The sequence below is a fragment of the Anopheles moucheti genome, chromosome 2, assembly GCF_943734755.1.
Source record: "Anopheles moucheti chromosome 2, idAnoMoucSN_F20_07, whole genome shotgun sequence".
NCBI classification, from domain to species: Eukaryota; Metazoa; Arthropoda; class Insecta; order Diptera; family Culicidae; genus Anopheles; species Anopheles moucheti.
The window spans coordinates 54,405,733-54,423,388 of record NC_069140.1 but is presented as its reverse complement, the minus strand read 5'-3'; the positions used below and the strand labels follow the sequence as shown (position 1 = coordinate 54,423,388).

Here is a 17,656-nt window from a genome sequence, read left to right as displayed (position 1 = left end):
CGCGGATATTACGTTCCACAGAAATCCGCGTATCTCGAGATTCCTCTAAAATATGGTTTATTTGTCGTAAAAAAGGATCGAATATTTATGACGCACCATTCAAAAACGAAATTTATGCGTTTATTAAAAGAATACAGTAAAATTGCAGTCAAATGCTACGAAAATAAATTATTCTAATAATAAAATGAAACAATTTTTTTAGTTTGCAATCGAAATCGAATTCGAATTAAAAATCGAATTCTGCATACAAAACTCCGTGAAATGTTATAGAATCCGGGTATGTCGAGAACCGCGTTACTCGGGTATTGACAGCACATTGTACGTAAACTAACTCGTGTGATCAACATGGAGCCTCTTCTTATATCAACTTTCCATGGTCTTATTCATTTGATGATCTTATTTAAAGCTTTAGGTTCAATACACCGAAGGCTATGGACCGCAGTCAAGACGTAAATATATAGTTTACATGGCCATAATGCGAACGATATGGTTTAGTAGGTAGCTGGGAAACCAATAAAAAATACATCTTCATCCCTTTCTGATCTCGTGTCGCCGGTTCATTGTGTCTGTTACAAATATTGCATACCCACAGGCGTATTCAGTATGCCATAAAGATCATTCAAATAACAAATCTCGTTAGAGGTAATGTGTAAATGATGTTTTCCCTAATTTTAACACATTCTATATTTAAGTATGCGCTATACTTCCAAACAAAAATTAAACAAACAAACGATTCTTAAAACCACAGTTTAAAAAAAAAAAAAAAATATATAACATCGTCGTTAGGCGCGGTCCGTTAGTGTATTGATAGCGGCACCGGTCTTCACACGCTCAGGATCAAACCCCCGTAGCAAGGATCAATTATCCGGAACATGGTAAAAGTAAGGCGATACGACCTGACCGTTCAACCGTAATATTAAAAAAAAAAATAACATCATACCATACTTTCTTGGAGCTTTTTAAACATATTATATACATAACAAAACAAATATTACAACGTGTTGTAGAACGACCTAAAACTAATATCATAACTGCAATGAAGCATATACTCACCGATTTCCCCAATCAATCTTAGATATCACTTTCATTTGCAGCTCGTAAGTCTGGTCCTGAGTAAGTGTAGAGCTCAACAGTTCTCGACGGCTCTCGAGCAATGCCAGCATTACCTTGCGCAGTGACGTAAATTTGTATTCCTCCCGTTCCTATGTTTCGGACATGAGGCGAAATTATTCATACATTTTCAAACTGTCTGCATCACATGCAGTGTCATCAACTTTTGCAAGCTGCACACAATTCGTAATATTAGCTTTACTCACCACAAACAATCGCTTCCATATTTCGGACCACTCACGCAACACCAGCGTACATTCGGCGACTACAGGATCCACCTTCGAGAGGTCTTTCAGATGAATGTACGATTTTGGAAAGAGACCCACTTTGCGAGGCTTTCGGGGACAGGTGCCACGAAACCAGTAGGCAGTTTCCTCCAGTATTTCCACGCAGTCTCCCACATCCAGAGCAAGTCCATGCGTGACATCACCGTGCCAGTTGTGTATTGCTGGTAATAGATAAGAGTATAAAATTGTAAAAAGTGCAAACATACACACAATGAATTCCCTATCCTTTCGATTATTAATTATGCTCGATATTTCGTTTCTGCTTAGTGTAACAATATTTATTCAATTATATATAGACTTCTTCGAATATAAATACTGTGACTGGCAATATGCAGGAGTAGTTAGTTTGATTCGCTTCGTAAAAATTTCTCGCAATACGCTTTTTTTAAACTTCGCGGTAAAACAACGAGATAAACAACGCATCATCCAATCTCGGCAGACGCCAGTTTGTTTACGAACTCATTTCTAAAACAAATATGCGATCACCCATATGCAAAAAGGTTGCAATACAATCACTGTCTGTGGCGTCGTATCCATAAAAATGGCATTTACTTTAAATGAAAATATACCATTAAACTGCACACATTGATATAACTATCTCTTGAATCTATCTCCAAGCAGCTGCATGGGTCTGTGAAAGCTGTACTTATGCTTCTTTTTATGTAAAATAAAACCAAGTCATGTGAAGGTGCCGGCATGATTAAACAAATTACGTTCCTATCCATACGTTCATTAAACTATTTCTTTGTTGTTTAACTGTGCAGGAGACAACAGCAGGAAACAAGCGGTAGCTCTCGCCCTGCTGTTAGTAAATTGGTTTAATTGCTCAAATTCAGACCCGCTCTGAATAATGACCGCATTCAAACAGACCCCATTCAAAAGCCTAAATGATAAAGCTAATGTAGTCACCAGAAGTAAGAAGAATTTGTTTCGAATTCTGTGAAAAAAACGTACGTGACGTACATTCTACAAAATAATACATAGAATTACAAAGCTTTATTGTACATTTCAACAGGGACACAAGTTAAGAACATTTCCGCAGAATGACTTTTATATAGATTCCAAAATCTGTGTCGGTCAACGATGAAATTATAATATTTTATCGAACTGCTACATAGCAAGATCCTTCTTGTATTCTCCGGTTTGCACAAATTTTTACAACGTACTTGCATAACGGGGGCGACTCGATAGTGTATTGTTAGCGGTGCCGGTTTTCACACGACAGGACAGGTCCAAAATCCCCCGTACGTTCAGCTATGGGTAAATAAAGTCCAAGTAAGCCAGAAATGAGTAGACCCCTTGAGGTTGTTGTACCAATAATAAAGAAGTCGTCAAAGCAGTCCGTGCTAACTACACCCCGTGAACAATACCGATGGAATCTAGTATCAACCTTTTGTCGAATGAGCCCCCAGCACGCAGCAATATAACAATCGAGAAATAATTTGTTACGACACATAAGCACAATGAACGGTGCTCTTAGTGCACAGGACGAAACATAATATTTCTACATCAATTCAGAAATGATTTCCAGCGTCTAAAATCTATTATTCTTCAGCTAATCCATAGTCTGAACCGAAGTACAAATGTGCATCGAATGCGTGCTTCAACAACTAAACTAATATTTAAAATTCATCCACGACACATCTGCATTTTGCTTCGAAGCGAAACAACCTTCAAACCGGAAATAAGAGATCCATAATTCACATGCTGCACGATGCATCGCTTCACTGCGAGAATGACTGATGTGAGCAGACACAACAAACCATGCACCACAGCATAAACGGATTCCAGAAGCGGATAAAAATATAGTTTCTTTTTTTCATTTGATTTTGTTTTTCACCAGACAACGTCTACTGGGTATACGAATGCACCGCATGAGTCGGAACAAAAAGAACACATGTACGGTGACAAAACATCGATAGCGGGGCGAAATGAATAAGCACAAGGAAAGGCAACAAACTGAAGGCAATGCAAAGAAATGATAAAACAGTAGAATAATAACGAACCCGGCAAATGATAAATTACGGCCACGTTATAAGAGAGCTGTTCCGTTCTTCGAAGAGTAGCTGTTATCGACCCTTGCGCCTTACTTCATCGTGACAACGACTGATGCGAATGCACTTATGATACATTACAAAAACTGCATATGTAGATTTGTCACCATAGTAACTAACTGCTCCACATAGGGCAATTCGTTGTTCGGGCTATGATCCTTTAGAAGTAATCGCAGAAGGCACATGTTAAATAACCATGCCTAACCATTGCGATAACAATGCATCGAAATGCACAATCCGTCATCGATCTTTGCTCTCTAACTGCTGTGGCGAGTTTATCAAATTGAATAACACAGAATTTTTGTTGCGATTGACGGAATTGTGGCAACGTATGGGAGTATTAGCATCATTACATTATTTTATGATATTCTATTCCTTCTATTCCAGTTCCGTTCGGCGTAAACCCAGCCGGCCAGGAGTTTGTTTATTTTTAGACTACATGCGTGCTTGAACTACAACAAGAAAAAAAACATTGACGCAACGTACATTAATAAATGAGTTCGTTGGCAGTGAACGTAAATGGTACAAGCAGCGATGGATGGACGGTGGACGGGATGCAGAGCGGAAGTATGCATGCCAGGTAACCTTGAATGATCGCTTTTTTCTCTTCCCTGGCTTCTTCATTTCATTCATGGCGTGCGATGCAAACAAGCGGCTTCATGACGCCGAATGCGCCACTTGCTGTCTGATCAATACGTTGGATCGATTCACGAGATGATGGTATGAACCGGTTAAAAGGCTAGAAGTGATGTTCCGTACGTAAATATGTAATTTCAAACTTACAAAGGCAAATGCTAAAGTTTAAGAAAGCAATGACCAAAACAACAATAACAATTATGAACAATAAGCAAAAGAGTTTAATGACAATTTAAGTCATATATTGTATTACATAAAATACAAATTTCTACACTGCGTACACTGCGTAACTCAACAGTTACTTAAGTTGTTCGTATTCAGGTGTATGCCTCTGTGGCGTAGACCAACCTACTAACTACGCCTCGCGATCTTCAACTTCCTTTTCGACATGACATGGAAGTTATTTATAAAATTGGGTGTCTTTAGTTGTCTTTGCGATTTGCTACCATTCAATTCATAATTATACCTTAAACAAGTCTGAATTACAATAGCTTACAATCTTCATATAGATTTTATATATCAAAACTTCTACTAAACAGCATACAAAAAATGGACAATAGTTACCAGATAGGGGTGAATGACACCGAATGTTTGTTGTTGTGCTTTCATACTTATAAACAAATCATGTCGACCTTGATTCGCAAGAAAAGCATGAATTATCGTAAACTCCGCGACAACCGGCTCGGCAAGTGTAATATCGATAACTGATAAAAAAAACGGTTTTATGATAATCATCACAGTGCATCATCACACATTTTTAACATTAACTGTGGCAAATGAGTAATATTCCAATGTTACCGAGCTACAGACCGTTCTTCATCGAATAAAAAAATGTATTTTATTATACATAAAAAAATCATAGACGGTTTAAATTTTTCGTACAAAAACTGCAAAACATCAGAAGTTTTAAATACGAAAACTAAAAAACAAACCCATTGTCATGTTTGTTCTAGCAAATTTCATAACAGAAATCAATCGCAATTGTTAAACAAGTTTAACTTGTTGGACTTGTTGTCTCAACTAAGTCTATATTTAGGGGGCTCAAGCTCAAGGGCTTCCATATACTCATGTTTGGATAATTATATGTTTTGTTTATAAAACACCAACCATCAATATTCAAGAAATGTATTTTTACGACTTTACATACTTTGTTTGACATACAAACTAACAAAATACCTTGTCTATGGTGTGTTTTTTCTGCTGACTTCTCAAAACTATGCTTAGATTTTCTGTGAGCGGTCAGAACAGCGGTACGCAACGATAAAGAACTAATGTTGCACCCAAAAAGGCACTTACCGGAAATCCCACATCCGCATTACCCATTTCCTTCACACTCTAGCCAAGCAACCGAATGTAGCAAACCTTATACAAATTAATCGGATAAGAGGTGCAAACAGCCCGATCGAATGACTGTATATTTAATCAACGTACGGTGATCAGTACGTCTGTGTCAGTAACAAAACTACGATTGTTCGCTATGGTTCAATTATCGTTATTTTATTTAACTCGTTATCGTAAAATTATTCAAATCTATATGCACTGTCTATAGCATTATGAAGCTGTTTCATGTATGTAAAAATGTACATACTTTTGCATCAACCAATCTTAATCTGTTGGCTTTCCTTGATTTTATTTACTCTATTCCAGATATTCAAGTGTTGCATACAGCAAAAAAAACGGCTCCAGGTGCGATTTGGTCTTGTTCCATTCGTCTTAAAACCGTCAACGCCGTCGTCCCTATAACGTCAAACAACTCTTCCACAGATGTAAAAACATTTTCAGTCCATTTCAAAACAATCGTTTACTTAGTCCGTGATCAAGATAATGGTATTTCTTTGCCCTTCAACCCATGCTCGACATTCACTGCGGTTGCACTTTCGTCTGATAGGAATTACGACGTCATCGTCACACATATTATTCAATTCCACTCTTCCCTCAGTTCTCGTAAGAATGAGGCATCATATAACGCTCACGGAGGCGACGTTATTATCAACGCAAAATACGAATGACAATGCTCTACTACTCATCATCATACTGATCTTCCATACAAGTAGTGCTTTGGCAGCTTCTTTCGCTTACAAATACTATCACTAAATGGAACAATTCTTACCAAATTAGGACTTGACTGTTTTATTTTTCGAAGTTAACTTACCTACTCCGTATTTGTTGCTTGTCGGTGACCAGATCATGTTGACTATTTGTTTATTTTTCGCCTTCAGTGAAAATTATTCCTTTCTTGTTGGATTCTTAAGTTGCTAATAGTATCACTAAAACTTTGGCACACAACCTCTGCTACTGATTAGTATCAGCCGGAGAAGAAGGTATGGAGATTCCACCGAGATTCAGTTCATATTCACTTTGTCACTTTATTGGATCGCTGAGTAATACGTAAAGCAGTTGATAATATTAAATAAAAGGTAAAAGAATGCACACGTTTTGTAAATGTGATTAGGATGACAAATGCGCTCGCTGACGAGACGAATTTGCTGAAAGAACACTAGATTTTTAGAATAATTATTATATTTACTCCTAGTGTTTGCATTTTCAATAATTTACGTAGCCAATCAAGCACGCAACCGGGACTTTGAGTACAGAATTTTGCTTGCACATCATACGCCTCACTCTGGCGAATTTTGTGAAAACATTACACCGCGCACTCCCACGCCCGCTCACCTCACTCGCTGGACTCCACACTTCCTTGCACATTTCTCGCCGTCTAAAATAAACAGACTTCACTTTCCGCACCTGATACGGGCTATTTCGTAGCGGGTTGCCTGCATGCAACGAGTCCCGCAGCTTCACAGACTACTTAAATGCTGCCGCTACAATTTGCTGGGAGCGGCATTATTACAACTCGCTATAAAAAGCAACCACACAAACAATATAGCACAATCAACGGCCAGTCGACGATGGGCGAAGAAGGAAAATGCTTACAAGGCACAGTAATGCACGCACGTGAATCCAACATCACACGCACACACTGAAAACACAAACACACTAATTTGCCAAATTTTCACTACCGAACATCATGCTACTGGGAGTTGCTTTTTTGCAGGTGCGGCTTTTCATACACACCGCATCACTAGCATGCCCTATGCGTTATTCTCTCGCCTCAACGAACGCACTAAAAACGATTTTGTCACTTTTTGCCCGCGTACCACACTACACTACATCGATTGCTAACTTCGTTCGTGAAGAAAAGTGTGCGTGAGCGGAAGAACACACAAATAACACGTACCGGAAAACGGGCAACTAGGAAGTAACCACTGTTTTGTCGCAGCTATCAGACCCGAGGAGCTACATTCCACAAACAAAAGGAATATGAGCAGGCCCTTGCGAAGTGAACGCGCGCGCACTGGCTGTTCTTGAAAGTATGCGTATGGCACGAAAGCCACGATGAAGCAGTGGGCGGACATCACGATTGACAAGTAAAATCATTGTTATTGCAAAGAACAACTCCAAACTACCGAACCGAAGGATGCTGTGCAAACGCGAGTGCTTTTGTTTTTTTCTTTCAATTTTCTTGCCATAGTTTTTTAGCACAAACGGCGATAGAACGATTCACTGTTCATTATAAAACAATAACTTAATGCCGCACTAGAGCATATCAACGTTTGCTGCAATAAGAACTCCCGTTTCGTTCTTGTTCACTTATCATATGCGACCGTCTATTCCGAAGGTGGATGCCGTATCAATAAATAACAATCTATTCCTCTGTTTACGCTAGGAACAAATGATAATCAAGCATGACACACAGAAAAACTACGATAACGAGATCCGCTGGTATCTTGTCACAACACTAAATACCGACTGCGTACAAACGCACACTACTTTACAACCAGTCTGCAAACCCCTAGGGGCATACAGGATGTTTGCGTTACTACATAATTCAAATTTCTCTGCTTCCACAATTCCTTTAAATTATTTAAGATGACTGACAAATACGGCTGTCGACAAATGTTGTAAGTTATTGTACATTTCCTAAAAAAACTTGTTCTTATTTGTGTTCTGTGTGGTAAGTAATGAAAACGACATATCTTTATAATGCACTACTAACAACAAAACAAACATTAAACCAGCTGCAAGACCAGCTCAATACTTAAAAAGGTCGACGAAAAGATGAAATAACTGTTAGATTATTAGAATATACGGGCTTGTGTTAGCATACTTCCAATATGGCTTGATTTCAAACATGAGTGGCCATGCAAATTTCGTTCTCAACTAAAACAAAAAAAAATGCAACGGTCCTTTTGGGATCATATTTGTCATCATTTCGAATGTACGTTTAACAACCTGAACCATCGAAGGGCATTGGCATTGCATTTAATTAACTTTCTTGCTGTAGCACATAGACAAGTCCGGATATTCTTAATATGTATAAAGCCTCAAAATGAACAATCGTTCCTCGCTTGCAAAATGGGATGAATTGTATAGAATAATCTTTGAATTTTCTACAACAATTAATATTTATGTTTTACATTATACTCAATTTAAGCAACGCAAAAATCTCCTAATGCTTCAGCCACTGTATCTCGTAGTGCACGGTTGAAAACCAATTTTGAAAGCACCCCGTACCCCGTATTGTGAAGACTTCTCCATTGGAGGTACATAGAAAGCCTGGCATTTCATACCACAATATTTCTCGCGCTGGTAACCGTGGCACTTAACTGGCCCCCGGTGCTGCTATTGCTGCTACCAGTTGTAGTTGCGGAGCTTTTTGTTCGATCATCACTATTCTTTTTGTACAGCGTGCCAAGGACGATTCCAAGGAATAGCAGAAATCCTACCTGATGATTCGAAATGAATTTGGTGGCACAATCCTTTGGATTGTGAATGTTTAGAGAGTGAATCTGGAAAATAAAATCACACATTAATAAACAAAATCGGCGCAATTATAAACATGGTCTTCGCGGACTGTATGATTTGAACTACCTGATGAACTAAGTGAGCCCCAATGAGCCCAACTGAGGTATAATATGGCCACGTTTGATCACACACCAGTCCAGCGGTTAGTAGGTTGGCCAGCATAGCTGCCGTAAAACCGCTAAGCCACAGTTTCGTATCGTCTCCAAACCGTAGAGCCGTTGACTTGATTCCTATTATCAAATCGTCCACTTTGTCCTGATGTGCGTATATAGTGTCATACACGATCGTCCAGCAAACTCCAGCGACGTATAGTGGCAAGCAGGCGGACCACTCGACTGATCCTTGTGTAGCGCTCCAACCAAGCAAAGCACCCCAGTTGAAGGTAGCACCGAGCATCAATTGAGGCCAATAGGTGATACGTTTCATCAAAGGATAAACGATGACTAGTCCCAATGAGCTGGCACCTAACAGAATTGAGTACCAGTTCAACTGGAGCAATACTAACAATCCTACACCCAACTGGCCGGACAGGAACACTAACGCGTCAAATGGGGCTATTTCTCCTGCAACCAGTGGTCGATTTCGAGTACGTTCGACCTTTGCATCTATATCACGATCCCACAGATCGTTGATCGTGCATCCGGCGCCACGCATAACGAATGCTCCTACTCCAAACAAACCAAGCATCATCGGATCCGGCCAACATCCCGCTTGGGCACTGAGCGCTATACTCCATCCGCAGGGCCAAAACAGTAACCACGAACCGATGGGTCTGTCGATACGCATCAATTTTGCGTATGGGAATATTTTTTGTTGCCATGTCAGTGCCTCTTTCTGCTCCAACCGTCTAGACCGAGTCTTATGGCTATTATCACTTGCGATGCTCCGGGCATTGAGCATGCTGAAGGTATTTGGTATCGTTTGCACTCTGTACAGATGCGCATTTGGTTTGCTACCAATATTAGCAGGGCAAAGCACCCTCCTTTCCATCACTTTCGGGATCAACTTTATGCTTAGCGGGAAACTTATAGATCGTTTTGCGGGCACAGGTCGTGATGTAGAGACATTTCTGCTGCTCCACGGCCAGACATGAAACAAGGGGGTACTGCTTCCAACTCCCCCTCTCCATACTCTGGTAGTTCGTATCATCGCCTTCGGAGAATTGGCGCCGGTCGCTTTCAGATTTAGTAGTTTGGGAACAGGGTAATAAACAACATGCCACAATTATAGCTCTCACATTATTTTCGACATTGTTCCAAGCGTGCATTCATCAACAGCATCTAGAAAGGCACAATAATGAACTAGAATAGCAAAGTAATAATGTTTTGCAATACCACGAGAAAATTACGTGACTGATGGATAATGCCCGCGTTACGTACAAACACAACAATAAGGTATACAGCGCCAAGATGAATCAAGCAGAGATATCGCCGGAAAATTATTTTCTCACTCACGGAATTACCAAAAAGTCCGATAAACGAATAGTATGCAAATAGGCAACATTAACACATTGGAACTCAAAAGAGTTCAAATTTGTTCGCTTGTTTCGTCTTCAATTGGCTTTGGATTTATTGATTCTTTCAATCTAAACGCAATATTTCACAACTCACTACAGGTTCATTCCGTGAGAATCTCAAACTGTCAAACACGCTCAGCTCGTGATCAAAATCCATGTGCTTTCAATTGGACCCGTTTGACGTTTGCAATCTGTTGCGACCGGGTGTTTTCTTTTGTACCGAGAGAAAAACGTGGTAATTGCGACATTCGGATGCGCAAATTGGAGTAGAAATCGTGTTTTCCAGCATAAATCAGTTGAAATGGCGTTAAAAGCGCTAAAATGTGAGTATCTGCACCGTTCAGTGTTATCCATTTGTGCCTAAAACTTATGTTTTAATCGTTTTTCAATAGGTCGTTCATCAAAACGCCAGAAGGCATCTCTGCGATACAAGAAAATCAAGAAGATCGCCGATAGCAAACGCAAGAAGGCGAAGGAAGCAAAGAAGTTGCCGAAGCTCAAAAGCAAAAAACAGAAGCTGATCCAAGTGCCGAACATATGTCCCTTCAAGAAAGAGGTGATTGAAGAAGTCGAAGCATACAAGCAGAAGCAGGAAGAACTTCGTCAGCAGCAAAAAGAACTGCAAAAAAAGCTTCGCCAAGAAGAGTTACGCTCGAAGACTCTTCAGTCAATGGTGGCCGATGCCGAAAAACGACAGGATCAGTTTAGCCCACAAACAGCCGAGGAGGATGAGTATGCAAATGTTTCTGGAGGAGGAAAGGAAAACTCATTGAAAGCATACTTCAAGGAGTTCAAGAAAGTTGTCGATGCAGCAGACGTGGTGCTGGAAGTGGTCGATGCCCGTGACCCTCTCGGTACCCGGTGCGCCGAGGTGGCAAAGATTGTCCGTGAGGCACCCGGTCAGAAACGGTTAGTGCTGATTCTGAACAAGGCTGATCTTGTACCGCGCGATAATTTGGAGCGCTGGATGAAATATCTGCGTCGATCGTGTCCCGTTATTCCGTTCAAGGCGACGACGCAAGCGCAAAAATCCAACATTGGTCACAAAAAATTCAAAGCCGCTAAATCCCTTGAATGTTCCCCCTGTATTGGAGCGGATTTACTGAAAGAGCTGTTGGCTAACTACTGTCGCAGTGACAACATTCGTACCTCTATTCGCGTCGGAGTGGTAGGACTACCGAATGTGGGCAAAAGCTCGCTAGTTAATTCTTTGAAGCGTAAACGTGCTTGCATGGTGGGAGCAAAACCAGGTGTCACAAAACAGATGCAGGAAGTGCAAATCGATTCGCACGTAAAACTACTCGACAGTCCGGGTATCGTTTTCCAGCGTCCCAAGGAGCAGGACCATAACAAATTTTACGCACTAAAGAATGCACAGCGCGTGACGGAAATTCAGGATCCGTTCCCTCTGGCGAACGACATTCTGAAACGGGGCACTATGATGTACTTCTGCAAATTGTACGACATCAGTGAATTCCATTCAACGGATGAGTTTCTCGCAAAGAAAGCCATTCGCATGGGAGCACTAGCAAAGAAAGGTGTACCGGACGTGAAAAAGGCTGCAAGATGCCTGATTGAAGATTGGAACAATGGAAAAATCAAATATTGTACCCAGCCACCGGAGGATAATGCGAACGAGGTACATCTGGATGCCCAGCTTGTCACGTCGTCGGAAAATGTGCCGGAGCTTAATCTCGATCAGCAGCTCGATGCATTGGTGGAACAGTTGGGCAGTCAGTATGAGGCAAGCTTCAATATGCGGGATGCGGATGGTATGAAAGTGGCTATTAAACAAGAGGATATACTCACGATGGAAGTAGATACAGGCGGCCCAGTACATATGCGTCTGGCAAAGAGTGATCAGCTTGCGGACCTTGCAAACGAAGGTACGATTATTGAGCGGGATGATACCATGAATGGGAAAACCAGTGATGGTAAAACCCGCAAACGAAAGGTTAACGATTACGCGGAGGAAGAGAAACGATTCCGCAAGGATCCGATGTTCCTGCTGGAAGGCAATCAAACGGCTAATCGAAACATGAAGCAAGAGATGAAGAAACGCAAAAAACAACAGAACAAGCAGGCAAACTCAAACAACGAACAGGCTGAAGAGAAAGAAGAATATGATTTCGATGATGATTATGACATGGAAGATTAACCGGAACCAATCGTTCAATAATGGTAAGTTGCTTTTCTTTCATTTTTTGATGAAAAGAGCTATCGCTTTTAGTGTACTTCTTTATAATCAATTTGCCGAATAATCAACTTGTGTTATTTGCAAATAGAATGTATATTCAATAAAATGAACCACTTTCAAGCGGAACCATGTGATTAAAACACCATATTACATTCATTTAATAGATCGTTATACAGCGCGCGAAAAGAACGGCGAACCTCGCCCCTGGAAGGCTTGAATGTATCCTCTACTAATGGTACTTTAACATGAAATCGTCCGATAGAGAAGCAATGTAAGACTTTTCCTGCTGCTTGATACGTTCTAAGGCTTTCTCGCGACTTGCGAAATTGTGTCGCTCCATGAAAATTCGCAAACCCCACTCCATCACCAGTGCCGAAGTAAAAAATTCGGTGTACTGAAATTGTAAAGCATAAAAACGTTTGTTAATCTACAGTTTGTACAATCTACATTTACAGTCTACAGGTCTGTGTATTAAAGTAGAATGCCCCAATTAGAGGCGCATAAAACAAATCAATCGTACCTTCCCGCGTTGATGTTCTGGCACAAATTCATCCTCCAGGTGCTGCATCATTGCAAATTTCTGTTCGTCATCCAGAATGTTACCAAAATCGGTAAAGTAACACAGCTCATTGGACGATTTCCATTGACGCTCCGTGTGGTCCTTATTCCGTACATATAGACCATGAAGCTCTTGTTTGTACTGGCTGAAGGTACCTACAATTTCTTCCCTGGACAAGTTGATGCAATCGCTATCCGAAAATAAAATAAATAAAATGCAATACCTGTTTCTATTGAAAATCTAAATTTACTTACAGTAATTCCACCTTTGACAGTCTTTTAATCTCTTTAGCTACCTCGCAAATTTTCTCTATTTTACTTTGCTTCTTTAATGAGCCTTCTTTTTTTTGGGTAATTTTTTTCCGTATTGCCTTCTTCAGTTGCATGACTTTGTTTAGACTTTCTTCATCCGTTTTTGCTGATCCGGGTTTCTTTGACGCTCTCCGTTGTGCCTTCTCTTCCGGACTTTCAGCTAGCAAACTGCGTATATTTTGTTTGCTGCTCCGTGGTAAAACTTCCCGCTTTGCATAATAGGTCGGTTCCGAGGGTTTTGGCTTACAATCACCATCGTCGCTTGGCGAGTGTTGTTCACTATCGGCAAACATGTCTTTTTCGCTATCGTTTTTTGTCTGCTGTTCGGCAGGACTTTCTGAACTCGCCGGATCGTACTCATCGTCATCGTCTGACCCGAACAGATTTTTTTCGACCTTGACTGTACTGGCAACGAGGTGTCTTCGCGAGTCGATTTTGTTCTGTGGGCTAGATGTTGGTGTGTACGTTAACTTACTCGGTAGGTCAACTGTCCCCGGTGTATAAGGATCAGGCTCCACACAGCCAACCGGTTTACCACCATCACCACCTATTTTCGATGGCTTGTAAGTGCGCTTAATGCCCGGAGATGCACCATTTCGAGTAACGGGAACGTATTCTTCATAATCGTCTCTGGTACTCTTTTTAACTGGTTCAGGGCGGTACTCTTCGACCTCTGGCGCTACGCAGTGGATGCTCGGATATTTTGGCGTATTTGCTTCCGATACAACATTCGTACTTTCACGCTTATACAGTTCGATCTCTCTAGACAAGCGCTGTATAGTTTTACCAAGATTCTCCACTTTGTCGAACATGGCACGACCATGATCGATGATCTCTACGTAGATACAAGCATCGTGCAAATTGGTCAGCTTCTCCTTGAACAGAACGTTTAAACTGGTGCGGTAGTGTTTGTCCCTAAACACATATTTCATCTGTAGGTACGGACGTTCATGGCAAATCAAATGATATTCTGTATTTATCTTGTACAGCGGATCCTTATCATGTTCGACAATATGCTTGCGGAACAGATCGTACAACTTTCGATACACAAACGATTCCCAGATGTCGATCGTCAGGAATTTGTTTCGTGCTGGAACTTTAAACTCATCACTATCCGGTGGATTTGCTAATGGCAGAACTACAATATTGGCTAAAACATACTTTTCGCCGAACTGGGGTAATTTGGGACCGGGGTAGAAGCGATTACATTAATTCGAAATTAGTGTTTGGAGATGAGCAATAAAGAACATTTCAATACCTTTAACTTTTCAACTAATTGCGACATTGCCATTTTGTTTAGGGGTGATACCGGATTGCTATGTGCTGATTATTTTACGTAAAATAGAGGTTGCATTTGTAAATAAAAAAAACTTAAAGCATAAACTTGGATCATTTCAAAAAGAAAACAAACACTCGATATCCACAAATGCAAAAAATGATTCTGTTGACTGCTGTCAACATAAGGTCATTGTGCTGATGTTTTTCTCTGGGACTCATACATGGAATTTTCCTCACAATGACAGTTTGAAAAACTCACGAGTGAGCAGAAGTGAACAAACTACCAATCCATCACAAGCGCATAGAATCGAATTAACAATAAGTGTTTTGAATTTCTGCATTATATTTTAAAGCATTCGCACACTTTTATCGCATTAACATAGATTGTGTGTGGTTTGTTTGTTTGGTTCGCTGTAGCAAGCTGTCCCAATTTAAACTTGGCTCACTGTGGCATGGGTTCAGATTTGTTAATTGGTCCAGAGCTTGCGTCAAAATATATAAACACACAGCAGAGCGATAAACAAAACGGCGCAGTATTTATCACCGACACGCGCGCTTTCGAACGTCCAAATTTTACTTGTAACTTCATGTGAAAACAAGCAATATCGAACATACGATGAAAAAGCTTGTGATTATCGATACTATCAAGCAAATCCGGAAGATTGTCCCGGAACACAGCCAAGAAATTGGTCGTGGGAAGTTTCTGGAGGTAGGTACAGCCCAGAAAGGTAAATGCGCAGTGTTTGTATTTCTCAATCCATTAAACCTTTTCAATTTTTTAGTGCGATGATAAACGTATTTCTCGAACCCATGGCCGGATAGCGATGGAATTGAAAGGCCCAAAAATATTGTTGCGGCTCGAGTCTTTGCACGTAAATTCAATATTTTGCCAGAAAAAGGATAGTGCCACGGATTACTTGCTGAAAAAGGATGAAGCCATACTGCTAGAAATCGGAGACAAGTTTCGACTGCTTCAAGACGGCGATTGGTTCGAGGTGGGAGAAGATACCACTGAAATAGATTCACAAAATACAAATATGTCCGTGGAAATGGAGAATCAAAATTCCGCATCGCAGGAAAACATACAATCAAAGAGAAAGTATAACGCAGAAGACACTGAGGACACGTCTAAAAAGCAACGAGTGTTAGGTGAGGATAATGTTGACGAACCGACAACTTCGTCCCAAACCCGGCCAGCTACTCACTCTACCGGTGCTGATAACATGGTGTGTCCCGATAATAACTCACCTCATACAGAAGTTGCTACAGCAGCTGACGTTAAACCTGATCCCGATCATTTGCCTGCAAGTGGTAACATTTCGCAAGTGCAAATTAAACCCGATCCAGACGCTGTAAGCTGCAACACAGACTCAGGTATCAACAATCCGGGAACATCGGGAGGTTCTGTAGCCAGCAATGGACCTCCAATGTCTATCAAACCTGATCCGGATGGAACGGGGGGCAAAGCAGGATCGGGAGTAATAATACCTGGTGCTGTTAACCCTGCTATGCTGCGCCCATCGTGTGATTTCGGAATACGATGCTATCGAGCAGGGCAAGATCATCGTAGTGCGTTCGCGCATCCGGGTGACCTTGACTATCGAAGACCGAACCTACCACCACCTCCGCCGGGGTCACCGATGTGTCCATTCGGGGCACGATGTTACAGGCGAAATCCGCAGCATTTTCGTGAATACGATCATCCGGATCCCAGTAAGTATGACGATTCATCTAATGTGCAAGCCCCATCGGCTACAGCGAGTAGACGTTCAAATCGCGTAGTTAATTTACCCAAAAAGTTTGATGATTATTTATTGTAATATGCGTAGTTGGATCCGTAGTACGTGCATGAGATCCTCTTAATCGTATTATACTATTATTGCTTACAAAATTGTTAACATGAGTAGTGCAATGCAAATATTAGTAGTACACTAATTAATATTGGTTGTTTGTAAACAATACAGAAATAGGTTCATGGACTTATGTTTTTATCAATGAGAAATTGTACAACAAAATCGAAATCAGTATAATGTTTATATGTGTGAGTTCGAGTACTGATGTTCTTCAGATTTGTATTTTTAGATGCTGTTCGACCACGCCGCCCAAGACGCAATGTTGCACTAAGGGTGGAAGATTTATACAATCCATCCGATGAATACGATTCTGATGACTACGATGATTTTGATCCCTTGTCGTCTGACGAATACTCCCTGGGATTGGGCGAATATAGTGATGACTTTGGAAGCGAGGACGACATAAATAATGATAGTGGTCTGGATTGTTAAAGTTATGTAGACACTATTTTACTGTATGCTGATTACTGATAGATTAGGTTATGTTATTTTGAATATGAGGTAATATACAAAAGAATAAACAACGTGTCCACTTGTTTTGGCGTGTGTGTGTGTGTGTGTGTTTTATCTTCATTCACTTTTGCTCGACAGGGGTTTAGCTCGGCCACGCGAAGCCCTTTTGAACTTAAGAATCAACCTTTAACCGATGGTGCCGAACGCTGCTGATGTTCCCGTCACCCAAGTCGAAATGACTACACCTTCTGCTAGTTTGTTCCACGCGATCATGAAACTAAAACTCTTGAGTTCCGAATTATTTTCAGTTTGAGTTTTTTTTCAACGATTTATTTTCAGTGCAGGCACTCCATACACACTTTCATAGTTACCCCACTTTCATACAACCCCTCTGAAAGTAATATGAACCTGTATAAACCGTTAATGAATCAGTAGACATTGCCAATGGAATCGCCAACGAACAAAAAGCTTCGAAAAGTGAACTTCTTTCCGAACGATCGATCGAATTCGTTTGAATAAGTTTGATCGGATTGATT

General features: G+C 40.7%; 5 protein-coding genes across 9 annotated transcripts in view; 2 read left to right on the top strand and 3 right to left on the bottom strand.

The window, feature by feature from the left end:
* LOC128297712 (dedicator of cytokinesis protein 3) overlaps nt 1–6,300 on the bottom strand; it is a 50,072-nt gene extending 43,772 nt beyond the window's left edge. For both annotated transcript variants that reach the window (XM_053033399.1, XM_053033400.1), the window contains exons 1-3: nt 6,240–6,300; nt 1,317–1,558; nt 1,054–1,202 (exon numbers count right to left, since the gene is read on the bottom strand). In XM_053033399.1, the coding sequence (XP_052889359.1) occupies nt 1,054–1,202; nt 1,317–1,558; nt 6,240–6,276 (428 nt within the window). In that variant the 5' untranslated portion in view covers nt 6,277–6,300. The remainder of the gene's footprint in view (nt 1–1,053; nt 1,203–1,316; nt 1,559–6,239) is intronic.
* A 2,100-nt stretch (nt 6,301–8,400) lies between these two features.
* On the bottom strand, nt 8,401–10,520 carry LOC128296950 (4-hydroxybenzoate polyprenyltransferase, mitochondrial). Of its 2 annotated transcripts, none has more exons than XM_053032486.1 (3): nt 10,302–10,520; nt 9,020–10,233; nt 8,401–8,937 (listed from the first exon to the last, which is right to left on the bottom strand). In XM_053032486.1, the coding sequence occupies exons 2-3, from the start codon at nt 10,100–10,102 to the stop codon at nt 8,713–8,715; spliced, it is 1,308 nt and encodes a 435-aa protein (XP_052888446.1). In that variant the 5' UTR covers nt 10,103–10,233; nt 10,302–10,520; the 3' UTR covers nt 8,401–8,712. The 2 variants fall into 2 exon arrangements, with proteins under 2 accessions (XP_052888446.1, XP_052888448.1); XM_053032488.1 differs by having other exon boundaries at nt 9,020–10,254; nt 10,333–10,520.
* A 137-nt stretch (nt 10,521–10,657) lies between these two features.
* LOC128302186 (guanine nucleotide-binding protein-like 3 homolog) lies at nt 10,658–13,018 on the top strand. The gene is made up of 3 exons (XM_053038948.1): nt 10,658–10,792; nt 10,862–12,650; nt 12,831–13,018. The coding sequence occupies exons 1-2, from the start codon at nt 10,771–10,773 to the stop codon at nt 12,625–12,627; spliced, it is 1,788 nt and encodes a 595-aa protein (XP_052894908.1). The 5' UTR covers nt 10,658–10,770; the 3' UTR covers nt 12,628–12,650; nt 12,831–13,018.
* On the bottom strand, nt 12,784–14,945 carry LOC128302197 (uncharacterized). The gene is made up of 4 exons (XM_053038959.1): nt 14,795–14,945; nt 13,480–14,708; nt 13,187–13,415; nt 12,784–13,060 (listed from the first exon to the last, which is right to left on the bottom strand). Exons 1-4 carry the CDS (start codon nt 14,825–14,827, stop codon nt 12,896–12,898), a joined length of 1,656 nt encoding a protein of 551 aa, XP_052894919.1. The 5' UTR covers nt 14,828–14,945; the 3' UTR covers nt 12,784–12,895.
* A 399-nt stretch (nt 14,946–15,344) lies between these two features.
* On the top strand, nt 15,345–17,174 carry LOC128297484 (aprataxin and PNK-like factor). 3 transcript variants are annotated; one of them, XM_053033133.1, is made up of 4 exons: nt 15,345–15,523; nt 15,597–15,963; nt 16,072–16,527; nt 16,897–17,174. In XM_053033133.1, exons 1-4 carry the CDS (start codon nt 15,431–15,433, stop codon nt 17,097–17,099), a joined length of 1,119 nt encoding a protein of 372 aa, XP_052889093.1. In that variant the 5' UTR covers nt 15,345–15,430; the 3' UTR covers nt 17,100–17,174. The 3 variants fall into 3 exon arrangements, with proteins under 3 accessions (XP_052889093.1, XP_052889092.1, XP_052889094.1); XM_053033132.1 differs by having other exon boundaries at nt 15,597–16,527; XM_053033134.1 differs by having other exon boundaries at nt 15,597–16,527; nt 16,883–17,023.
* The last annotated feature ends 482 nt before the right edge of the window (nt 17,175–17,656 follow it).